This window comes from Phoenix dactylifera, chromosome 17 (assembly GCF_051530095.1).
Source record: "Phoenix dactylifera cultivar Ajwa chromosome 17, Ajwa_hap1_PhDact_Kaust_v1.1, whole genome shotgun sequence".
Lineage (NCBI taxonomy): Eukaryota > Viridiplantae > Streptophyta > Magnoliopsida > Arecales > Arecaceae > Phoenix > Phoenix dactylifera.
The window spans coordinates 4,220,802-4,245,069 of NC_143206.1; the positions used below are offsets into that span (position 1 = coordinate 4,220,802).

General features: G+C 44.8%; 2 protein-coding genes across 6 annotated transcripts; one reads left to right on the forward strand and one right to left on the reverse strand.

Moving 5' to 3' along the window:
• Window positions 1-386: 386 nt before the first annotated feature.
• Window positions 387-3,599, forward strand: LOC103722129 (histone-lysine N-methyltransferase, H3 lysine-9 specific SUVH1-like). 5 transcript variants are annotated; one of them, XM_088713313.1, is made up of 3 exons: window positions 387-644; window positions 988-1,054; window positions 1,237-3,599. In XM_088713313.1, the coding sequence occupies exon 3, from the start codon at window positions 1,246-1,248 to the stop codon at window positions 3,355-3,357; it is 2,112 nt and encodes a 703-aa protein (XP_088569439.1). In that variant the 5' UTR covers window positions 387-644; window positions 988-1,054; window positions 1,237-1,245; the 3' UTR covers window positions 3,358-3,599. The 5 variants fall into 5 exon arrangements, with proteins under 5 accessions (XP_088569439.1, XP_088569440.1, XP_008810793.3 ...); XM_008812571.5 differs by having other exon boundaries at window positions 479-644; window positions 1,244-3,599; XM_088713314.1 differs by lacking the exon at window positions 988-1,054 and having other exon boundaries at window positions 411-644.
• An 8,717-nt stretch (window positions 3,600-12,316) lies between these two features.
• Window positions 12,317-22,818, reverse strand: LOC148699588 (uncharacterized). Its single transcript, XM_088713784.2, has 2 exons — window positions 20,508-22,818; window positions 12,317-12,573 (listed from the first exon to the last, which is right to left on the reverse strand). The coding sequence occupies exons 1-2, from the start codon at window positions 22,816-22,818 to the stop codon at window positions 12,317-12,319; spliced, it is 2,568 nt and encodes an 855-aa protein (XP_088569910.2).
• Window positions 22,819-24,268: the final 1,450 nt, after the last annotated feature.

The following is a 24,268-nucleotide window of genomic DNA, read 5'->3' on the forward strand; positions in this document are numbered from 1 at the left end:
TACTGCAAGGGCATATCGGTCTTTTTGCGGACACATCCGCTGTAATTATGCGGCCAGTGGGAGCTGGCATGCGTCCGCTTTTCGGGGACGTGGTTGCCGGCTGGCGCACGCCCACGTAAATCACAGCGGGCGCTAATAGGCACCTGTTGGCAGACGCGCACGCGACTCGAGGTACCGCGTGCTCATTAATTTTTTCCACAATTTTTTTGGTGGAGGAGAGTGGATTACTTGGTGCGCTCCTGTTTGATTTTTTTTTTTTTTGGCTGTCTCCATACCATAATGTATGATGCATCCACCATAGTATTATATATATATATATATCTATGTATAATACTTTGAGATCTGTGCAAAATATATTCCAACGGCCAATATCGCGAAAGAAGATCATCACTCTTCCACGCAGCAGATGCAACCCCAGTCTGGTTTGGGAGCCCCCAAAAAATGTGTCGTAAATAGAAAAAATCAGCACCCATCTTGTAATAGAATGTGAAAAATAGTGAAAACCGAGGGTCCAGCGAATCAAAACCAAACTACTTCAGGAGAAAATTGTCGAAGGTGAACAGAGAGCCCCTCAGACCGAAATTTGGGACCTAGGCTTGTTTGTCGAGGAACCCAAACTCTAGAATCCTACCACACCATTTCAGGTATCTATTCTCTGCTCTTTCGATTCTTAAATCCATCATCCCTCTGACTGTTCGCTCCGAAGAATTGATTAATGCAAATCTTTTAGCATTCGGATCTATAAATTCGCTTCGAACTCCCTTAAAAATCCGATTTTTTAATGCACATTTCAGCAAGATCGCATTTCGGCGATCTAGAACCCCTTTATCTCTGAATTCACTATTCTAGGGTTTCTTTGCTTCTCTATGTTGATCTCTCTGAAACCGATTTCTATATTTCACTATGTTGATCCTTCTGAAACCGTACCTGGTTTTAGTTTTTAGTTCGATCTTCTCTTTACATTTTATTTCTTCTCTATCTCTGCAGTGTTAGTGTTTCTGCTCAAAAGCTACTGTTCTCATATTGGTTTCTCTCCACTTATTCCTTTTCTGCGGTAAGATCGATTTTTTTAACTTTTTAAAATCATTTCTAGGCTCCTTTCTCTGTTTAGTTATCTATTTTCTGGAAATTCTTTTGATTTCAACCATTCTATGAGGACATTCATATGGTCGCTTCAAAATAAGCAAGGGGTTAGTGCATGAAATTTGTAAATTTTAATGCTGAATTATTTGATAGTGTTCAGCAATGGAAGAACCTTCGAATTGTGCTCCCAGTTTGCCCAAAGAACCTGTAGTGTTGGATGTGAAGCCATTGCGATCCTTGGCTCCGATGTTCCCTGCTCCACTTGGGTTGAGCACATTTTCTCCTCCTGAGGCCCCTTCTTTTGTTTGTGTCACACCCTTTGGTTCCTTTGCTACTGCCGCCAAATCTGTGTATCCTTCCAGCTTCACTCCGCTGTTCCCAACTTTTGCTGCAGCCCAAGACATCAACAAGAGACCTGTGGATCCAGCTTCTCTGAACTCTGAGAATGGAGCTGCCCATATTGGAGAAGGTTTTGATGCTAATAGCTCTATACACGACACACCATGCAGTCGTCCATTTCAGACTCCACCTGTATTTGTCATGCCCTTGAATGAAGAAGACTCATTGGTGAATTGTGCCACTTCAGCATCTGGAAGGACAATTAAGCGGAACAGCTATCTGGTGGGTAGTTCAGAGATAGAGAGCACTGACGGGAAGAAGGTCAAGCGCCGGAGGGCAAGGAGAGTTCAGGGTAATGACTTGTTAGCACTGCCCTCCTCGTCAGATGAACCCCGTGAGTCTGTTGAAGTGGTCCTTATGACGTTTGATGCCATCCGAAGGAGGCTTCAGCAATTAGATGAAATAAAGGATGTGAAACAACGTTCGGATTTGAGGGCTGGGACTGTCATGATGGACAATGACCTCCGGGCTAATATGATCAAGAGGATAGGGCAAGTACCTGGAGTTGAGGTTGGAGATATTTTCTACTTTAGGATTGAAATGTGTTTGGTTGGGCTGCATTCTCAGAGCATTGCAGGAATTGATTATATGACTACTAGGTTCGGGAATGAGGATGATCCTGTGGCTCTTAGTATTGTTTCTGCTGGTGTTTATGAAAATGAAGACAATAACGCGGATGTCCTGATTTACAGTGGCCAGGGAAGTTCTAGCAAGGATGACCAGAAACTTGAAAGGGGTAATCTTGCTTTGGAGAGAAGCTTGCACCGGGCTAATGAGATTAGGGTCATTCGTAGTGCTAAAGATTTTAGCTGTCTAAATGGCAAGATTTATGTCTATGATGGCCTCTATAAGATACATGAGTCATGGGTGGAGAAAAGAAAATCGGGCTTTAATGTTTTTAAGTATAAATTACTGAGAGAACCGGGGCAGCCTGATGGAACTGCAGTATGGAAGAAAACTGAGAAATGGAAAGAAAATCCATCATCCAGACACAATGTCATATTACCAGACATATCCTCTGGCATTGAAAAGAAACCTGTTTGTCTTGTAAATGATGTTGATGATGAGAAGGGACCTAGCCATTTCACCTATACCACTAAAGTTGATTATTTGGGTCCTATTAGCTCAATGCAACCTTTGCAAGGCTGCAACTGTAATAATGTCTGCCTCCCAAGTGATGTCAATTGTTCTTGTTTGCAGCAAAATGGGGCTGACCTTCCTTATAGTTCCATTGGAATCCTTGTGAGTCGTAAGCCTTTAATATATGAGTGTGGTGCTTCTTGCCAGTGCTCTTTCAATTGCAGGAACCGAGTGACGCAGAAGGGTATCCAACTCCACTTTGAAGTTTTCAAGACAAGGGACCGGGGGTGGGGTCTTCGTTCTTGGGACCCTATTCGGGCAGGCACTTTTATCTGTGAATACGTAGGCGAAGTTATTGATAAATGTAAAGTGGCTGAAACTTGCGAGGAAGATGAGTATGTCTTTCAAGTAATGCATGCTGACCAGACTTTTAAATGGAATTATGGACCTGAGTTATTGGGAGAACCTAGCCATCTTGACTCAAGTGAGTCTTCTAAGACGTTGCCGATTATCATAAGTGCAAAGAATATGGGCAATGTGTCCCGCTTTATGAATCACAGTTGCTCTCCTAATGTCTTCTGGCAGCCAGTTCTGCATGATCATGGTGATGATCAATATCCACATATCATGTTCTTTGCAAGTAAGCATATTCCTCCCATGACAGAGCTAACCTATGATTATGGTCTGAGTGGACGTGATTTTAGCAAAGATGAAGAGATGAGAAGTGGTGGTGGCTATCGAAGAACCAAAAAGTGCTTATGCGGATCATCTAAGTGTACGGGCTTTTTTGGCTGAACTTTTGGTAAACTATTTATGGACAGGCGAACATCGGCCATTCTGACAAAGTTTGGAACAGTTAACATATCTTATCTTGGCAAATCTCTTAAATAGCATAGACTTTCCATCTTTTATTTTATTTGCTTCACATAAAATATTACCCTTCTGTAAAGCTGTAATTGTTGAATTTCTGCTGATGGCCATTGTTATTTTGGATGAACACTGTGACCCCACATATTCAAGTCTCGGATTTCATAGAATTTTTTTTTGTTCTGCATATCAGTATAACTAATTCAAATAACTAGCCAAATATAATTTTAAGGAAAGGAACAACCTTAAAGTAGGGCCATTATAAAGATGTTGTATCTGTTGGTGTTTCTTGCAATCCCTGTGAATACTCCCCTTAACTGTCCTGCTGTTTAATTTTTGTAGTCAGATGCCGTATTGAAGGACTGAATGCCTTCCATTTCTCATTTGGATTCCAGTTCTCTAAATTGTTTGGATGATGAGATGCAGTAGAAGATATATTGCTTCGTACTGTCATTACTTTCTATTAACTTCACCCATGACATTATTTTGTATGCTGAAAGCAGATATGATGTGCTACTCATGTTCTTTTCAAGATATTCCAGCACATACATTATGGGAAAGAAGATGTTTATTCAAGATTTGGAGGCATCAGGTTTTAGCCCGAATGTAATGCAATCCAATTGTTCTTTTCTTGCATTTTCTTTCTGCTTTGAAAAATTATTTTTAACATTACCAAAGGATCCACTATCTTGCAATGGTTTTTTTTTTGGTTAAATCTATATATAAGGATAAAAGGAACTGTAAATTGGATTTCTTTGGAGTTGGGTTGCATGAGTTTTTGTTTCTACGTGCTACAGGTTGGTCCTAAAATGTTTATGGGAGGTTCCAATGTTGGATATCAGAAATAATGACTTGTTCTGTCTTCATATCTTGCGATCACTTTTGCTTTGTTCAAAAGCTTTTACTCGATCGATCAATTTTCCAGGTATTTATTGGTTGGTTTAAATTAAATACATTCCTGTACTTTTTGAAGTGTGATGGTGTGGAATGGATTCAGAATACTTCTGTGAAGATCAAATGGACATTATCTGATGTTACTATTATTAAATTTTAAAATGAGATTACTTTTACTACTTTTGCTGCCGTTGCTATCAAATGAATTTTCCAATGCATCTTCAACTGTTTCAATCAGAGTCCGGATGAAGAAGTTATAATCAACAAAGTGAAAAACTATCATGCTGAAATTTATTGAGGAAGTTGCAGAAAAATTACGGCTTTGTTATTTTACAGCTAGTTTGATCCAAGGATGAATTCTGACTAATTTTTTTGTCTATTTTTCATGTTTTTGTTTTGTCAGGAAATGCTGCAAAGCCCCATAACTATAAATAGTATTCTCATAGAAATGAGGATTAAGTTCTACATGCTTGCAAAACCTCATAACTATAAATAACCATGCATTCTTCTCTTTTGAGATTTCGTTGATGACTTTCCTCTTTTGTGTGCTGCTGACTCTTTCGAAACCTACAATATTGACTCCATAGCTCAGTGAATTGTGAAAGGAAGTTGTGCTTACTCCATGTGATGATCGAGCAACTCTCGGGATTTGAAGGTATTGACTGTGATCAAAGAACAAGGCTAACAAATTTTGGAGCAAGAGCCTTGGGATGCAAACTCTCCTAGGTGATCTCTAGTTATTTCATTACTTCTATTTTATTATTCTATTGTAGTATTTATACTTATACAAATCCCTCTCCTCAGCATTTCTGTCATTTTGTATTGCCTCAAGTGATATTGCTTCTTGTGTTATATTTTCTTGAACTCATGTGGACTTACGGACCTTCATTATTTGGTTTGCCAAAAAGTAATTGGTCAATCTTTTAGATGCCTATAAAATTACAAAACAGATCTTTTCCATTCTTGAATATATCTTCTCATAATCAATAAAGGACCTCTCAAAATTAACAAATTGCATACTCTTCTTTTTATCATCTACGCTCCTACTACTGCCACAAGGTGACGATTTCTGTTGAAGTAGGAGGAGGAGAGGTATATCGAGGTACATCTTTTCCTCTTTTCCAAAACGCTTTCTCACTAGTTTTAAATGGTCCAATCCAGCGTGTATCTGTTCTATTCTTCTTCCCAAATTGTCCAATAAAGGGTGCAAGTGTGTCAGTGATAGCTGAATACTCCAAATCTGTTTTGGCTTGAACTTGGAAAATAATGTCCATTTGTTTCATCTTGGATGGCTATCGTTTATCTTGATTCATAATGAATTATTTTTCAAAACCAAGTTCAGAAACAACCATTGGATTAATCCTATATACCCAACAATTTGATGATCTGGTTATTGTGCATTATGAACTTCCATTGCAACTACCTTAATTTTTTATAACAAAAGTTGAAAAATTAAAATGCATATAAAATAGAACTGCACAAATTGTTGCTGCTGAAAATTGGTTTGATTGAGGAACTGAACTGAAAAAAGTTGCTAGGGGTCTCAGCAGTCAACTGCTCGAGCCATGCAGAACGGCGGTGCACCCAAAACCGTGCTAGGATGTTGAGGCTGCACTTGGGATTCTGGTTCGCCATCAAGTTCAGCTTGAACAACAAAGACGAAGAAGTCCTCTTATTGGAGAATTTCCGGCGGAGGATAAGTGAGAATGAAGCTTAGAGAACAGTGGAGGTTTAGAGAGCAATAGTACAATGGTTTGCTAGAACTCTAGAGCACTTATTTGGAAGGTCTCCTAGGATTGGATTATATAAGCGAAGGCCGATGCCGATTGTCGGAGAATTCGGGCACAGGGGTTGGCCACCGCACGTTTTCGAGGATCGCATGCGGTCATGTCGCACGTGCATCTCGTCCTATATATCTTGTAGGTGCGGTTTGGGAAACCGTCTACGATTGTAGCCGAGGTACTGCCAGCTATGGGTGGATTTTGAAATTCAAAGGGTTGTCGCCACATGGAGGGTACATGGAGGGGGTTGTGATTGGCGGATTGGAGGCTTCATGGAGGGTTGTGATTGGCCAGTCCTCCACATGGACTGTGGTCGATTTTGAGGTATATTATTGGCCCTTCACTTTCTAGGTCGAACTAGACTTGTCAGCTCATGCAATAGAAGTAATTCTGTTGATGAGGCTGACCGGCTGAGATAATCCATGAAGTCGAGCTAAGCGACCCGGTTGTGCCCTTATGGCTATCTTTCATTCATGGCGGAAATATTAGCACAATGATTAGATGTTTAGGGACCGATGGTGATCCAGGAGATCATCTGGAAGTGAACGCTTGAGTGACACATGACTAGGGTAGATGATTCGTCGTGCTGCTCAGACTTGACCCACTTAATGAAATAGTCGATGACAACTATCCAGAATTTTCTCTGCCTGATCGCTTGAGGGAACGGTACGGTGAGGATATCCATCCCCCATTGAGTAAAAGGACGAGTGCTGATCGGTGTGAATAAAGTTGCTGGCTGTCGTTAGATATTCATGTGCCTATGGCATTGATCATACTTTCTTACGAAGTCAGCAACGTCCATTTGAATGCTTAGCCACTAGTAGCCTTATCGAAGGACCTTGTAAACTAATGCCCTAACCCCTAGATGATTTCTACAAATATCTTTATGGACTTCCTGAAGTGCATATTTGGCTTTGGATGGTCGGGATTGGTTTCTTAGCCTTCGAGCTTCTCTTCTGTGTTTGGAGTGTCCCATCCAAAAGGTATTCCACGAGTGGGTCTATCTAGCTCGGCTCAAAATCTATTTGCAGCATAGAGACTGGTTTGTCTTCTATGCTCGGCCGGTCGAGCACTTCTGGATAGGTCATCTTTTGTAGATGGAATCTAAGCAAAAACAAAAAAGAAGGCACCTTGGAGCTACAGGGAAGATTTTAGCTCCAAGAAAGAAGAACAAAAGATAAACAACTTATGCTTTATGGCATAAGAAAATGAGGTAAAATCGAGATCTTGTTCTGATTTTACATTGGATGAATTGCAAGACGCATTTACTGTTTGAATTAAAATATTTAGAAAAGAAAAATAAAATAGTTAGAAAAATAAACTCCAAACTATCTGAAGAGAAAAACTATTTTCAGAAAAAATATCAGTTAACTATAGAAAATGATGATCTAAAATTAAAATTAAAAAACTTAAATACTAAGCTTTCAAAAATATAATTAGGTTTAATTCTAGGCAAACAAAAGTATATTTATGATATAAAAGTAACTATCTCTAATAGATCATTCATAAAATATAATTATTATGGAAGAAAGGAACATATGGTACATACATGTTCCCTTAAAAACTTTACTGATGCTGGAAATAAGAAAATTTGGGTTTCTAAGAGAATGGTAATCATGAGTCAACAAGGATTTAAGAAAATTTGGACACCTAAAACCAAAACTTGATTTCTTGATTAATCAAATATAAATCAGTATTAAGGTATTTTGATTTAAACTTGAAATTATTATGAATGCTAGAAATTGAATCGTAACTATGCTTATCTGAAAGAAACATAATTCAACCCAAATTGGAATAAAATGGATTCTGAAAACTGAAATAAATGCTTCTAAGTTTGTAAATAAGTTAGAACTGAAATAGTGATAGAATGGATTGATTTTGATGAATTCCTATGTGATGCCTTACTTGCTCTAATTCTATGATATTTGTACTTAATCCTTTGATACATGCTATAATGCACTGATACTTGCTAAAACTCTTCAATATTGGCCCCATATTTGGTCTTGATTTTATGCAAAGTTTCTAATTTTTTTATGAAACAAATAAGCTCTTATACTCAGAAATATGTATTTCTATGTTCTGCTACTTGAGTATACTATGATGCTCTTGATCTTATTGACTTAAGTTGTACCATTATTTGAAATAATCAAGTTGAGCTACAATGCATAGGAAACACTTGCCCCAAATCATTAAATATAAAAATTTTATTGAAAACTAATCAAGTTGAGCTACAACGCATAGGAAACACTTGCCCCAAATCATTAAATATAAACATTTTATTGAAAACTAATCACGAAATCCTAAAACTTTAAGAGGAATGATTAATTAAGGGGGAGAAAGAGGACTTAAGGGGGAAAGGTTATATGAAACGTAATAGCACAAATCAAAAACTTCTACACGGAGGGGGCGAAAATGTGGTATCATTGAATACAACATGTGTAACTAATTGACAAAATTGGGGAGTAATAGTAAGCATTTGTAAACATTCCTTAATTATTACCATACACCATACATCTTGATTAAAAAAAGGAGGAGAGAATAAGTTAACTTTTGCTTTATATTATGACTAAGTTTGAAAATTCTCAAGAAAATTAATTCTTAAATCTAAAGTTCTTCGATTTGAATGATTAAAAGCTCTAAAACTGATCTTTCATGCTTACATCCTTAAACTCTTTAATTGCTCTGAAATTTGATTGCGACAAACTTGAAGTTGCTATAATTTTTTTGATATTCTCTAAATATTAAAAAGTAACTTTTTGATGCTGTCAAAAGGAAGAGAGAATAAGTTGAGTGTATGCTTTATTGAATATATATTTAATTAAACGTAAAGTTAGCTTCAGTTAATTTGAATATTTTATAAAGCATTCATGAAGTATGTTCTCAAGACATCTATTTGTTTATTTCATATTTTATTTAAATGAATTAATTATGCGTAAATCTTAGAAATACAATATTTTTTATTTTGCATATACTCAAAATTTTGTTATCATCAAAAAGAAAAAGATTGTTGACCCAATGAATTAATTTTAATAAGTACAAAGCATTTGATTATGATACTAATAATTTTGTATTCTTGGAGTAGTTAATTTGTCTTATAGGCAGATTAATGAGTTTGAAAGTTTAAAAAAGCACGGAGAAGCATAGAAGAACAAATCCTAAAGTTGGAAAAATATTCAAAGTGCTTTTGCAGTGAAAAAGTCGACCTTGGAACTCTGAGGAGCTGACCTCTAAATGCCTTCAGACTTAGACAGAAGATCTTGAGTCGACCCTTATGGAGCATTAGTCGACCCCAGGATTAGCTGATTCGTCTATGAAATGATCTCGTATAAAAAACAGAATGTAGTGAAAATCAACACTTTCTCGAGTCGACCCTTAAAGAACTCAAGTCAATCTCTCTGCATCTGACACTTCTAATGGCTAGTTTCGTCTCTCTAAAGGCTAGAAATAGCTCTCCAATATCTTTTCAAACTATAAAAGCTTCCAAATTAAATTGGAGAAGGTGTGGATTGAATAGATTGGGTGGATGAGGAAAAGAAAAAGGAATGCAAGTCAGCCACTACTTCTTGAGCATCAATTTGAGGAGTGACCATTCAAAGCCCCACCTACTTCAAAGAGAGCTTCAAATGTCTATAAAGAGAGCTTCAACTTTTAATCCTTGAGTTCCACCACAAAATTAAGAGGAAGCAAGAAATGGAAATGGGAGAGGGATGTATTCTGTTCTCTTCAAGATCCCAACATTTAGAGCAATCAAACTCGATCTACAATGGCATAAATCCAACCTTTGTAGAGGTTATATTATAATTTATTTTTCATCTTTCTTTTGTACATGAGATTAGAGAATCTTGTGTGGGGTTTTTGGTGTGACTGACACCATAAAAAAATTAGCTACCTTGTATGGTTTGGCCGTACCCGGTAATAGGTAGATTGCGATTGATTTCTTTCAAAAATCGACTAAATTTTGCTCAACTTGGAAATCAGCAAGGAGTACCTAAATGTTGAAACTTATTGTTGGTCCAGCTGTACCTGCGAAATAGCTTAGTTTTGATTGATAGCCATGGAAAATCAATTGGATTTAGTTGTGAGCCCGGAAAACAATAGATATGTAATCTTGTTGATAGATTATAGTAAAAGTCTCAAGGAGGAAGCCATAGGGAGTGGACGTAGGAGTTGAGTGTGGCTCTAAACTATTATAAATTTTTTATATTTGAGTGGTTTGTGCTTGTTCTCATCTTGTGCATTTGTTTATCACTCGTTCTACTGCACATACGTAAGTTTAGATTAGTTTTACCTAATCATTATTTAAGTTTGTAAAAGTTTTTAAAAACCAAATTCACCTCTTCTTCCTCTTGGGTTGTTATCTTGGGCAACAGTTGGAATCCAAATTGATAACAAAAATCTCCAAATTCTTTTCTTCCAAACTTTTCTTGTTTCTTCAATTAATCTCTAAATTTCAGACCATTACACAATTTAGCTTAAACTCTTTGTATCTTTTGAGCTATTTTTCCCATGTCTAATTGTCTACAATTTATTTTTCCCTCACCCTCATTTTTTAGATGGGTTCTGACGATTTTGTGAATAATGATGGTAATCTTGGTATAACTTTCTAGAATTCTTGATTTGAGTCTGGAAGTTGATATAATTTGGATAAGAATGTGTCCTTATATCATCTAAAGTCTGACATTATTTTGCATTTGAGTATCATTAGTTATTTCCTAAGTTTTTTTATATATATCTTGTTAATCACCTACAAAGTGGAATATAATATTTAAGATTGATATAATAGCAGCATCAGTGGGATGATCTGGCAAGTAATTGTCTTAAGGATCCCTTTTAGTAAAGTTCAGGATTTTTTGTCACTATCGTTCGATGAGGTAATTATCCCACCATCCTCTTAATTCCCTTGAAAAGCTTGCTACGTTCATTCGAGTGGTACCTTTTTCAGATTTTTCATGAACTTTACAGGCATTTGAATACATAATTATTTGATGATACATAGTAAATATTTGATATTCTATTAGTCCATCTAGATTTCACTCTACTAAACTCCTTCCATCAAATTATTACTGCAACTGCAGTATTACATGTTTCTTCGAACTGCAAGTCTGTATGGGCAGGTCTAGGATAATAATTTTTAATCCTAGAGGCTTGAACTATCTATTTATAGGCTGAAATTTTATTTATTTTGTCTTTAGTTTTTCTGATGTATTGTCTTCTCTTTTGGAAGAAGTGTCTTCTTCTTTCTCAAAGGCTTTTTCAGATAGATAGTTGACTGAATTTTTAATTTTTAGTAATGCGTTTGTTAATTTATTCATCTGAGAAGGACAGTCCGATATTGGCTCTAGGTTAATTTGAGATGGGAACATTGGAGGAACTTATTTTTACGAAAAAGCTTTTTTATTTTTTTTGATGTAGCTTAATTTGTTTAAGTTGGGGCATTTTTTTGCTATCAGGACCTTATGTACTATCTTACCCATCTCTTCCTTTTTCTCTAGAATGATGGTTTCTATCCTTTCTGTTTTTTTTCTTGTTATTCTAAGAGCTATATACGTAATGTTTTGTTGCTCTGCAACCTACTCCATATGTTTGACTCTAGCATTTTCATTAAGTCCTTTGTAAACACTTTCAAGGAGCTGGCTCATACTCCTCCCTCTACTTGTATAGTTTCAAAGGATGGATGTACGGAGCCTATTTCAACTCCTCTAGCTATCTTCCCTATATTGGATAGATATCTGACTACTGCCACATGTAAGTCTGCAGGACTACTTTCAAGTCCTTCTCGATACTCATTCTCATACCAGTCAAAGAAGAAGGTATTTCTATCTTTTGTCCTCATCTGATTATACCATATTTCCTTGATGAAGCTTCATTTTTCTTCGTCATGGGTCTTGAGGAATCATTTTCTTTTTTCTTTGTTGGCTCCAGAATTAAAATCTTTCCTTAATGGATCTTTGTCGATTTGAAATTCATCTAATTCAATGCCGTTTGTTTCAAAATCCACAATAGATGGCTCGTAATTATCTCTATAAGTTGCATAGGTTATGTTAGTAGGTCTAAATTGACCATTTTCTGTCTATCATGGCTACTGCCGAGGTAGGGAACCAACCAACATAATTCTTCTACTGGTTGAGCAGTGTATTTCTATGTTGCTATTTGGTGTTTCCACAATCTTCTTGGCCTTAGTTTCGTGGTGCTTTTTGGTTCTATGATTTGGGTCAAAGTCTATTTCTCTGGAAGAGTGATTTCGTCACACCAATGCTACTTTGGGGTGACATAATAATTTTTGGGATTAGCCATGGAAAACATAGTCTCTTAGAAGCGGCTCTTCTTGCTCTAGGGCTAATGGTCCTCAGGGATTTGTAATAAACTCCATAGGTCATTGAAACATTTTCTATTCCTGGTTTCATCTCGTAGCCTGGGGTTTGCATGTTTAAATTCAAGTAGTCTAAGATATTAGGATCAGTTAAAGACACTGAGAAATCAGAAAAGTATTAAAGAATACTGATCCATCACTCAGACTGGATTCTAGTAATCCTATGAGTCAGAAAATTTTAAATCTCTACAATATTTTAGGCATCCAAGAATAGCAGTGTTATAAGACCCTTTCTGGTTAGAGGTCTTACAGCTATCTGAACAAATTCTATACGTAGATGGTTATATTTTGACTCGGAACAGACATCTTTTAGATCATTTTATCTCAAAAGTTGGATGGTCTCGTGAGTTGTATCAAAAGACAGTTTTTCCTATCATCTTTATATAGTAATTGGTTCTAAATCGAAAGATTCCTTGATGATAGATCTCCTTAGTTGGTATTTTTGGTATTTTCTAATTTTTAATACTTTGTTCTAACCGTTCAAAATATATGGACGAGGAATTTTTTATGGATATAATTTGGAAAATTTTGATTTTTCTTGGCTATCAAGCCTAGTATTTCTTATAGTGAGGGATCTAATGATTCAATATATAGCTCAGACTTTGTTTTGTGATGGAAGGCAAAATGGATCGTCCTATTCCGGCATGGAGTCACCTAAATCAGGTCAGACTGACCTCAGCCCCGCCAAGAGCCAGGCTGACCTCGGCCAAAGCCAATCTCGGGTCTTACCAAAGGCCGAGCCGACCCCGACCAGAGGCTGGGCCGACCTCAGTTCGCCGAAGGTCGACCGAGCTCGACAAGCACGTTCCTCGGCCTCCGAGCCTGCTTAATCTCGCCCGCAGCCGCACTATTGGAGGGCGACTCTCGGCCCCAAGTCGCCACACCAAGCCTTGCACCTTGGCTTCTTGCGGATGCCTTAGAAATGTAGGAATATGGGCCGAACGGGTAACGCCGATTGTGTGCCGAGCACTTGTAGCCAAAGGAATCAAGGCAAGGGGAGGGCCTACTGGCTGCAGCTTGACCCAACCCTTGTCTTGAATGAAAACAACTCAAGAACATAAGTGGATTTAGAGGAAAGCTTGAGGTAGATTCTATTCCCAAAATGAAGCTTACAAGCATAATCTAGTGGAACTATGATAGATTCTCACTAGCCCAAGTCCTTAGAGACACTTTAGGACTGAATATAATAGGGCAAAGCCCTCCCAAGCCTAAGGCCGAAATACAAGAGAATACATATGACATAAGGTCCCAAAAATGTGCCTCTCCAAGGCTTATTTATAGGCATCCAAGTCCTCACATGGCTGCCCAAAGAAGTGGCTAAGACATGGCTTCATAGGGCCTAGGCATGGCCAAGGCCTAGGTGACATGTGGCACAAGGCTGCAGCATTGGACCTTGGCTAGGCTGTGGCATGGGCTGGCAGCATGGCTGGCAGCAGGCATGGACTTTGGCAAGGCTGTGGCAGGGCTGGCAGGGCATTGCTGCAGGGCTGGGCAGCAGGCTGGGCAAGGCATGGCTGTGGCAAGGCCTTGGCAGGCGGTTGGGGCTGGGCAGCAGGCTGGTCAGTAGCAAGCTGGACAAGGCGCTGGGCACGGCAGCAGGGCGGCCAGGGGCTGGGCATAGGCTGGCAGGGCGCCTGGGCGCGCGGCAGGGGCATGGCTGGGCGCTGGGGCACGGCAGGGGGCGTGCTAAGGCGCGGCAGGGGCGCTGGCAGGGCGCGGCATTGGCGTCGAGGCGCGGCGCGCGCGCAGGGCGCGGGGCAGGGCCTGGCGCGGGCTGCGGCAAGGTTCACTGGGCCGAACCTCGCCCGGGGCACGAGCGCACACGGTCAGGCGGGCGCGCACGGTCAGGCCGGCGCGCTGGCGGGCGTGCTGACGGGTTGACGGGCGCGCGGCATTGTAGCTGGCGAGGTTCTTTGTCCTGAACCTCGCCAGGCCTGTCCGCTGGGCCTGGGCGCGCCCGACACTGTAGCTGGCGAGGTTCAGTATCCAGAACCATGCCCGGCACCCTATAGCTGGTGAGGTTCTTGTCACAGAACCTCGCCAGCTACAGCAATGCAGTCTTGCAACATTTGGCCGCGGCAAGCGTGCGGTGGGCTAGGCTGAGGTTGGGCATGCTCGGACGAGGCTTGGACATGTGCGCGGCGTGCTCGGCCGAGATTAGGCATGCTTGGCCGAGGCTTGGCATTGATGGTATGGGCACGGTGTGCGCGGGCGATGTCGGGCACGCGGCGGGCGCGGACGACCGCGGATGCATGCGGGCAAGCGCGGGCGTCGTCGTGCGCACGGCGGGCCGAACATGGGGGTGCTTGGCCAAGGTTCGGCCAAGTGTGAAGATGCTCGGCCGAGGCTTGGCCAAGCGTGAAGGGGCTTGGCCAAGGCTCGGCCATCCCTCCAAGCAAGTAATTGGCTCGATCCTTGATCTTGGTCTTGGTAGGACCCTCCTTCGGTAGCTTCCGAGCCCAGACCTCTCCTTGGTGGTGGGATCCGACGGTGGTGTATAAGGGGGGTCTGCAACATTCCCCCTCCCTTGAAAACTATCCTTGTCCTCAATGATAAAGTGTGGATACCGCCGGAGAACCTTGGTATATCTTCTCAAGCATCCTTCCTCCCCAATGGATGAACACTTGCCATATCTTTCTTCTTGCTTTCTCCTCTTTCAAAATCCCCCGATGAGCTTCAAGCAACCTTTGAACCTTCGGAGGTAGGCCCTCCAACTTCTCTTCTTGTCGGTTGCTTTCATCATGGTGCCGGTTGGTCAACTCCAAGACTCTTTTCGATGCTGGCTCAACCTTGGGCAAGGGCCAATAAACCATGGCCTCAAACTTTCATTGGTCAACATTTGTTTCTTCTTCCAAAATAATTTGGCTAAAACACTTGAATTCTGATTGGGTGGGGGCATTCTTTGTGAGCATGATGTGGAAGTGGTGCTCATTCAAAATGGACAACACAACCTCCAAATGTCTCTTAGGTGGCTCTATGAGTCGGGAAGGGATCAAAATATCATCATAAGAATAAAGAGAGCTTTCTCAAGCAAGGCCAAAATACCTCCTCCGTTGAAGCTTGAAAGATGAACGGTCCTTCCACCCTCGACAAGGTATGTAAAGGGGGGTCGGCCTCCTCCTTTTTAGTGCTATGTTCGGCCTCACCATCAAGCCCAAGCTCTTCACTTCTTCCTCTAAATTTTCAGTCTTGGTGGTTTTATTTTTGCTTCCCACTTGTCCCATCTTGTTTTCCTCGAATTGGCCCTCAAGCTTTTGAGCATGGTAAAGCTCCTTCTTGGGTTGTCTCATTTGATCATGGCTTGCCCCAATCTTCATACACTCCCGGGCCTTCTCTAACTCCCTTCTTATTATCATCAATTGGCCCTCTCTCCACCTACTTTCCCCATAGCCATGCTCCCCATGGTTGCTAGCATAGCTACTTGCTCCTTGAGTACTCTTATACTCCCAACTCCTTATCTTTTATTCTCTTCTTTTTTCTTCATCTCTCCTCACTTCTTTCTCCTTTCTTCTCTCTTCTTTTCTTCTTTCTTCTCTCATCCTCATGAACTCATTTTTCCTCTCTCTTTCTTCCCTATCCCTTAGATCCTTTCTAATTTTGGATAGGGTCTCATTTGTCATCTTTAAACAAGCCTCACTCTCCTCCATGATGTTTACCATATTAACCCAATTCTTTCACTCTAACCCTTCGGACTCCATAAAAAAATTTGTTCTCCAAATCACCTCTTCTAACCTCCCTTAGTCGTCACCCAAGGGATGAACCGACCCTCCTCTTTTTATAAAAATTGGAATGAACACCACTTAATCTTTTTCAATTACAACAAAGATTACAACAAGTAAAACTCTCTCTTTCTTCCAAGAGAGATGTTTTGAAACTTTATTTGCTTCCTACCCGATGTAGTTGGGAAAGAGCACGAGGTACTACCACTAGCCTCCCTCTTGTACCGTCCCTAATGTACCCTACATCGAATAGTTTGGTCAAATAGTACCGGGTACTATCATTAGCCTTCCCATTGGCACCATCCCTATGATGAGCAAGGTAGAGATCAACCCGTTCCCTTTCACAAGAAAAAAATGCTCACTCCTCTTTTGCAAATAAGAACGATAAGTTGCCGAAATTTAAGAAACCAATGCATGCATAATAAACTTCTAATGTACCCTTTCACAAGCTCAACAATTAATATGAAGGTATCATGAAGCAAACCTCACTTCTAAACATGCAATGTAATGTAAAACAACTTATCCCAACCCAATATAGAATTTGAAATTTTTTTACGGTTGTAGGCGTTACCTCTTAGGAAGAGATCTTCGACGGAGCTTCTCTAGGAACTTCTCCCGATGAAATCTCTCAATGCAAGCACCATTGTTGGAGGGCGGCTCTCGGCCCAAGTCGCCACACCAAGCCTTGCACCTCAGCTCCTTGTGGATGCCTTAGAAACGTAGGAACGCGGGCCGAACGGGTAATGCTGGTTATGTGCCGAGCACTTAGTAGCCAAGGGAATCAAGGCAAGGGGAGGGCCTACTGGCTGCAACTTGACTCGACCCTTGTCTTGAAAGAAAACAACTCAAGAACACAAGTGGATTTAGAGGAAAGCTTGAGGTGGATTCTATTCCTAAAATGAAGCTTACCAACATAATCTAGTGGAACTATGATGGGTTCTCACTAGCCCAAGTCCTTAGAGACACTCTAGGACCGAATACCATAGGGCAAAGCCCTCCCAAGCCTAAGGCCGAAATACAAGAGAATACATATGACATAAGGTCCCTAAAATGTGCCTCTCCAAGGCTTATTTATAGGCATCCAAGTCCTCAGATGGCTGCCCAAAGAAGTGGCTAAGACATGGCTTCATAGGGCCTAGGCATGGCCAAGGCCTAGGTGACGTGGCACAAGGTTACAGCCTTGGCATGGTGGCTGCAGCATTGGCCCTTGGCTAGGCTGTGGCATGGGCTGGCAGCATGGCAGGCAAGGCTGTCATGGCTGGCAGCAGGCATGGCTGAGCTGGCATGGCCTTTGGCAAGGCTGTGGCAGGGCTGCTGCAGGGCTGGCAGGGCATTACTGCAGGGCTAGGCAGCAGGTTGGGCAAGGCATGGCTGTGGCAAGGCCTTGGCAGGCGGCTGGGGCAGCTAGCTGGTCGGCAGCAGGCTGGACAGGGCGCTGGGCACGGCAGCAGGGTGGCCAGAGGCTGGGCACAGGCTGGCAGGGCGCCTGGGCGCGCGACAGGGGTGTGGCTGGGCACTGGGGCACGGCAGGGGGCGTGCCAGGGCGTGGCACGGGCGCCAAGGCGCGGTGCGCGCAGAGGCGGTCGGGCGCGCGTGGAGGGCGCGGCAGGCGCGCTGGCAGGGCGCGCGGCAAGCGGTCGGCGCAGCAGGGCGCGTGGCAGGCGGCGCGGCAAGGCGCGCGACAGGGCCTGGTGCGGGCTGCGGCGAGGTTCGCTGGGCCGAACCTCGCCCGGGGCACTGGGCGCAGGCGCGCACGGTCAGGCGGGCGTGCGCGGGCGTGCTGACGGGCTGGCGGGCGCACGGCACTTTAGTTGGCGAGGTTCTTTGTCCTAAACCTCACCAGGCCTGTCCGCTGGGCCTAGGCACGCCCGGCACTGTAGCTGGCGAGGTTCAGTATCCAGAACCTCGCCCGGCACACTGTAGCTGGCGAGGTTCTTTGGTCTGAACCTCGTCGCAGCAATGCAGTCTTGCAACATTTGGCCGCGGCAAGCGTGCGGTGGGCTCGACCAAGGTTGGGCATGCTCGGCTGAGGCTTGGACATGTGCGAGGCGTGCTCGGCCGAGGTTGGGCATGCTCGGCCGAGGCTGGGCATTGATGGTATGGGCACGGTGCGCGCAGGCGATGTCGGGCACGCGGCGGGCGCGGACGACCGCGGATGCATGTGGGCAAGCGCGGGCGTCGTCGTGCGCGCGGTGGGCCGAACATGGGGTTGCTTGGCCAAGGTTTGGCCAAGTGTGAAGATGCTCGGCCGAGGCTTGGCCAACCGTGAAGGGGCTTGGTGTTGGGTACCCGAGGACTTGCGGTCCCGATCCCCGGCCCAATCCTCCGATTTGATGTGGCTCGGTTGCCTTGTTGCTTGGGACCGACTTGTGGGTAACGTGGCTCTTCTTGTTGTCTTTGGCCTTCACCAATGCATAGTCCACACAAGGGAAATGGCGAAGGGAATGAATCAATGATGTGGGGAAAACAAACTGAGATTCAATTTCCAAGAGGACAACGATTACATGGAATGGTTGGCCAAGGGACGGGAAGTGTTCTTGCCCTATCCTAAGAACAATCTAAGGGGAGTGATATGCTCCTCCTTAGCCCAAGCCTTTCGGCCGAATGACCCCTAAGGGACCTAAGGGATGAAACCCTTTACAAGACTCTAAGTCAAAATGATATATGATGAAAAGATGTCTAACTCGGCCTTAAAGGCCTCTACTTATAGGCCTAGTGCCTTATTGGCTTCATGCCTTCGGAATTCAAAAAGGGGATTGGCCGACTTCATTTGAATTTGAATTCAAATGCATTCGGCCATGTGCTTCATGAGTTGCTTGGCCGGCTTCGGTTTGAATTTGGATTCCAACCTTCTAAGGAAGGTCTTCAAGTGGGTGCTTGCGCCGGTTTGAATGCTCCTTGCTGTTGGGCTGATAGTGTGCTTTTGTGCTTGTTGCCCCTTCACGCGGATCCTTGACTTGGCTTGCTGCTGGCCTTCGGTTTGGCAGCCGGATGCATCTTGGCCGCCCATGAATCTGCTCGCCTGATAGCTATGGGAAAGCCTGTAGGCTTCCCCTTCGGTTTTGCCTTGGCGCACATGGGATTTGCTTGGGCGGAGCCTGGGGCGCCGCTGCTGGGGCTGCTGCCATGTGGCGCGGCCAGTTATGGCCGCGCGCCTGGTCGGGTGGCTCTGTTGGGCGCGCTGCCATGTGGCCCTGCTCGTGCGCTTGGTTGGGCGCTTCTGCTGGGCGCGCTGCCTTGTGGTCCTGGCTGGGCGTGATGCTGGGCGCCTTGCTTGGCTGTGCTGCCATGTGTCGTGGCTTGCTGTTTTAGGCATGGCGCACATGTCTTGATGGCTGCATTGCTTGGTCGGGCGCCACTTGGACTTTGGCCAGATCCTTGCTAATTCTGTCGGGCGCACACATGCCATTGGTTGTGCGCTGGCTTGGCCTACCCTTGGCTGACTTGGGCGCAATGTGCGCGGGCTCGTGCCGGCTTGCCTTGCTTGACCCTTTGGCTTGGATTGTGCTCGGCCGCTTGGTTGGCTGACCGGACTGTGGACTTGTTGCGCTCGGGTCTTCTCCTCTTGTGCGCGCGTGCCTAGGTGCGCGCACACGGGCTGGTGCCCCTGGACATCGGCCATGTCCATGCTCATCATTGGCACGCGTGTGGCAGACTGCTGCGCGTGTGCCGGGTGCTGGCGCGGCGTGGCCTGGTGTCCTGGCAGTGCACTGGGCCACTGCGGCTGAGGCGAGGTTCGTTTGGCTGAACCTCGCCAGGATTCCGCTGGCGCGGTCGGGTCGGCCTGGCGCTTGGGCGTGGGTCGGCCCGGCCGGGAGTTGGGCGCGCGCAGGGGTGCGCGCGACTGGCTGGACTCGGGCGTGCGCATGGGCGCGCGCTGCTGGCTGAGCGCGGGCGCGCGCAGAGGCGGGCGCGGCAGGCTGGGCGTAGGCGCGCTCGGGCGCGGGCGCTGCAAGGTGGTCGCGCTCGGGCGCGCGCGCTGGAAGTCGGGCGCGCACGGGCGCGCGCGCTGCTGGGCCGGTGTGCGCGGGCGCGTGCGCTGCAGGGGTGCGCGCGGAGGGCCGCGCGCCTGCTGGGGCCTGTGGGTGCGCGGTTGGCCGCGCGTGGCTGGTATGGGCGCGCCGTGGCTAGCGCACTGCTGTGGGCGCGCGCAGTGGTCTGCGCACGGCTGCTGTGGCCGGGGCTGATGTCCACTGTTTGGACATCCTTCCAAACAGTGAAGGTCGGCTTCCTTGGGACTTGGCTTGGCCATGGACTCCGGATTTGGGCTTGGCGGGCCGAGGTCCCCATCATCCCCCCCTCCTTGGAAAATACCCTTGTCCTCAAGGGTGGCATCTAGGACGGGGCTTCCTTCTTTGCGCGACAATGCATCCGCCACCTTGTTTTCCTTCCCGGGTTGATAAATGATTTCATATTCAAAGCCAAGAAGCTTTACCAAAAATTTTTGCTGATCCGGAGTGACGATCTTTTGAGTAAGGAGATGCCGAAGAGCTTGTTGATCGGTCACAATGGTGAAGCGTCTCCCAAGCAAGTAGGGTCTCCAAATCTTGACCGCATGGACCACGGCAAGCATCTCCCGGGCATAGGTACTCCAAGCCTTCTTTTGCGGACCGAGAGCCTTAGAAATGTAGGCCAAGGGCCTCTTGTTTTGTGCTAGGACCGCTCCAATACCTTCATTGCTTGCATCCATGTAGACTTGGAATGGTTGGCTAAAATTTGGAAGGGCAAGCACCGGGGTTTGAGTCATGGCTCTCTTGATTTCTTCAAAGGCTTGCTTGGCGGTGGGAGTCCATTCGAAACCATCCTTCTTGAGCATGTTGGTAAGGGGTTTGGCAATGAGGCCATAATCCCTCACAAACCTCCTATAGTAGCCGGTGAGGCCTAAGAACCCTCTCAAGGCCGAAATGTCTTTGGGCAAGGGCCAATCGGTCATGGCTTCAATCTTGCGTGGATCCACCCTCACGCCTTGGCCGGAGACAATGTGCCCAAGATACTTAAGTTCTTCTTGCATGAAGGCGCACTTGGAAGCTTTGATGTAGAAGTTGTGTTCTTCCAAGATGTTCATGACTTGATCCAAATGCTTCATGTGTTCCTCCTTGGACTTTGAGTAGACTAGTATGTCATCAAAGAAAACTATGACGAACTTTCGGAGGTGAAGCTTGAATACCTTATTCATGGCCGCTTGAAAGGTTGATGGAGCGTTGCATAGACCAAATGGCATGACTAGGTATTCATAGTGGCCGGAATGGGTGCGAAAGGCCGTCTTGTGGGTGTCTTCCTCCTTCATTCTAATTTGATGATAGCCGGCTCTTAGATCCAATCTTGTGAAGTACTTTGCGCCATGGAGTTCATCTAGCATCTCATCCACCATGGGTATAGGGAAGCGATCTTTGATTGTGGCTTCATTCAAAGCTCGGTAATCCGTGCAAAACCTCCATGATCCATCCTTCTTCCTTACTAAGAGGACCGGGGAAGAAAATGGACTTGTACTTGGCCGGATCAACCCTTGCTTCATCATCTCTTCCACTTGCCTTTCGATCTCACCTTTTTGGAAATGTGCATACCGGTAAGGAGGTACATTGATGGGCTTGCTTTCATCCTTGAGCCGGATCGGATGGTCAAAAGATCTTTGTGGTGGAAGATGGGTTGGTTGCTCCAAGACTTTTTGGTGAGCTTCAAGAAGTTGACGCACTTGCAATGGAAGGGTGTTAATGTCTTCATTTGGCTGCGGTTGAGGTCCCCCCGCAGCCCCTCCTTGGTTGGCCATGACCACGGCGAGGCATAAAGCTCCCCCACGGCATAGCCTCTCAAGCATGTTGGCTTCACAAGGCCGAACTTCCTTTGGATGAAGTGCTGTCCATACCTTTTTTTTGGTGCCGACTTTGAACTCCATTGTCATTGTTTTGTAATCGGTGATGACCTTACCAATATTTCGAAGCCATGCATTGCCAAGAACCACATCTAGGCCAACAAGTTGGAGTACATGTAGATCAGCCACTATGCGGACTCCTTGGATATTGAGCCGCACATCCTTGACAATGGTTTGGCATTGTAGTCGATCTCCACTTGCAATCTTCACATCAAAAGGTTCGGTGGCTACTCCCTTGAGTCCGACTCTATGCAAGGCATCCGGGTTGATGAAGTTGTGGGAGGACCCGTTGTCGACAAGGAGGGATACTTCATGTTTTCCGATCCATGCCATCATCCTCATCGTCGATGGTCGTTGTACTCCGGATAGTGCATGCAATGACACCTCGGCATTCTCATGGGCTGATTTTATGGCTTCCTCTTCTTCATCAAGGGTGCTATCTTCGGAGGATGAAGTAGCACTTGCATCGGTCTCATCTTCGCTGCTCTCAAGGTAGATGGCGAAGGATTGGCCAGGCTTGCATTGGTGGCCTTTCTCCCATTTGTTGCCACACTTGAAGCATAGGCCTTTCTTGATGTATTCTTGCAACTCTTCCCGGTTGAGCCTTCGAACTTCATGTTGAGGTGGTTTGGAGGTCGTTGTTGCAGATTTTTGAGGCTTCATTGGCAAAGGTTTGGGGTCCTTGTGGTTGATTGACTCCTTGGTTGGCCGCCGGTCATGGAAGTTGTTTTGATCCATGATTTCGGCCATCCTCATGGCCTCTTGAAGTCGAGTTGGCTGCTTGAGCTTGATCTCCTTGGATAGTCACGGTTTGAGCCCATCCACGAACGTACCAAGGAGAGCTTCTTCGGACCACCCTTCCACCATGGTTTGTAGTTGGCGGAATTGATCGATGTAGTCTTGAACCTTCCCTTCTTGCTTCAATTTGGCCAATTGGCCATGATGATTGATGGTCGGCGATGGTCCCCATTGCTTCAAGAACTCATCCATGAACTCCGTCCATCCCAATGGATTTCCCTCTTTAGCATAGAGGCTCCTTAGCCACCTCCACCATCGGTTGGCCCTCCCCTCCAAGTGATAGGAAGCTAGAGTCACCTTCTCCTCCCTAGGAATTTCGTACACTAGGAAGTATTGCTCCACCCTATCCAACCACTCATAAGGGTCTCCTCCTCCAAAGGTAGGGAAATCTATCTTCGGTTTACGGATCCTATCATGCCGATCCGAAACCCTATCATCATCATCCTCTCTTCTCCTCCTTTCCTCTCTTTCTCTCCGGCCATGAGGCCTTCGATGTAGAGGACTCCTTTGGGGCTCACTCTCTTCTCCCTCATACCCTCTTGGCCGATCCTCCTCATGGATACCATCGGCCCATCTTTCAAATGGTTCTTCTCTTCCACTCCTACTTCCTCTCCTTCTTCTCTCATTTCGGAGCCCATCACTACCATTGCTCTCCCTCTCTCCATATCTTCTTTCTAGCCTCTCGGCATTGGCATTGCTCTCCCTCCTCATGTCGGCCAATGTCTCCATCATCTTATCTAAGACATTGCCTAACCTAGCACTACTCCCCTCAATGGCTTCAATTAACTTTTGGTTGTTTGAGTCTCCTCCCGACTCCATGACAACCTTTCTATTTTTCTCCCTTTTGAAAACCAATCCGAACCTCCTATGGCCGTCACCCAAAGGATGATCCAGCCCTCCAAGAGTAGTATTACAAGCAATGCACTCACCCCCAATTAGATCTTACAAGATGAAAAAGAAAAACAAAGATCTAATTTTTCAGATCTAATAGAAGTTACAATGAGTGTGTAGATCCGAAAGAGCTTACGTTACCACTTGAGATCGACCTTCTGTGGGTCTCAAACTAGTTGAGCTCCCGACGATCTCCTTGAAGACTCCTCTCAATGAAAGCACCAGTGTTGGGTACCCGGGGACTTGCGGTCCCGATCCCCGGCCCAATCCTCCGATTTGATGTGGCTCGGTTGCCTTGTTGCTTGGGACCGACTTGTGGGTAACGTGGCTCTTCTTGTTGTCTTTGGCCTTCACCAATGCATAGTCCACACAAGGGAAATGGCGAAGGGAATGAATCAATGATGTGGGGAAAACAAACTGAGATTCAATTTCCAAGAGGACAACGATTACATGGAATGGTTGGCCAAGGGACGGGAAGTGTCCTTGCCCTATCCTAAGAACAATCTAAGGGGAGTGA

Coding starts and splice junctions, on each gene's coding strand:
- LOC103722129 (XM_088713313.1), top strand. CDS start 1,246: ATGGAAGAACCTTCGAATTGTGCTCCCAGTTTGCCCAAAGAACCTGTA.
- LOC148699588 (XM_088713784.2), bottom strand. CDS start 22,818: ATGAGGATGGCCGAAATCATGGATCAAAACAACTTCCATGACCGGCGG. Junction 12,574..20,507: donor TGCCACCCTTGAGGACAAGG/GTATTTTCCAAG, acceptor CTGATTTCTCAG/TGTCTTTAACTGATCCTAAT.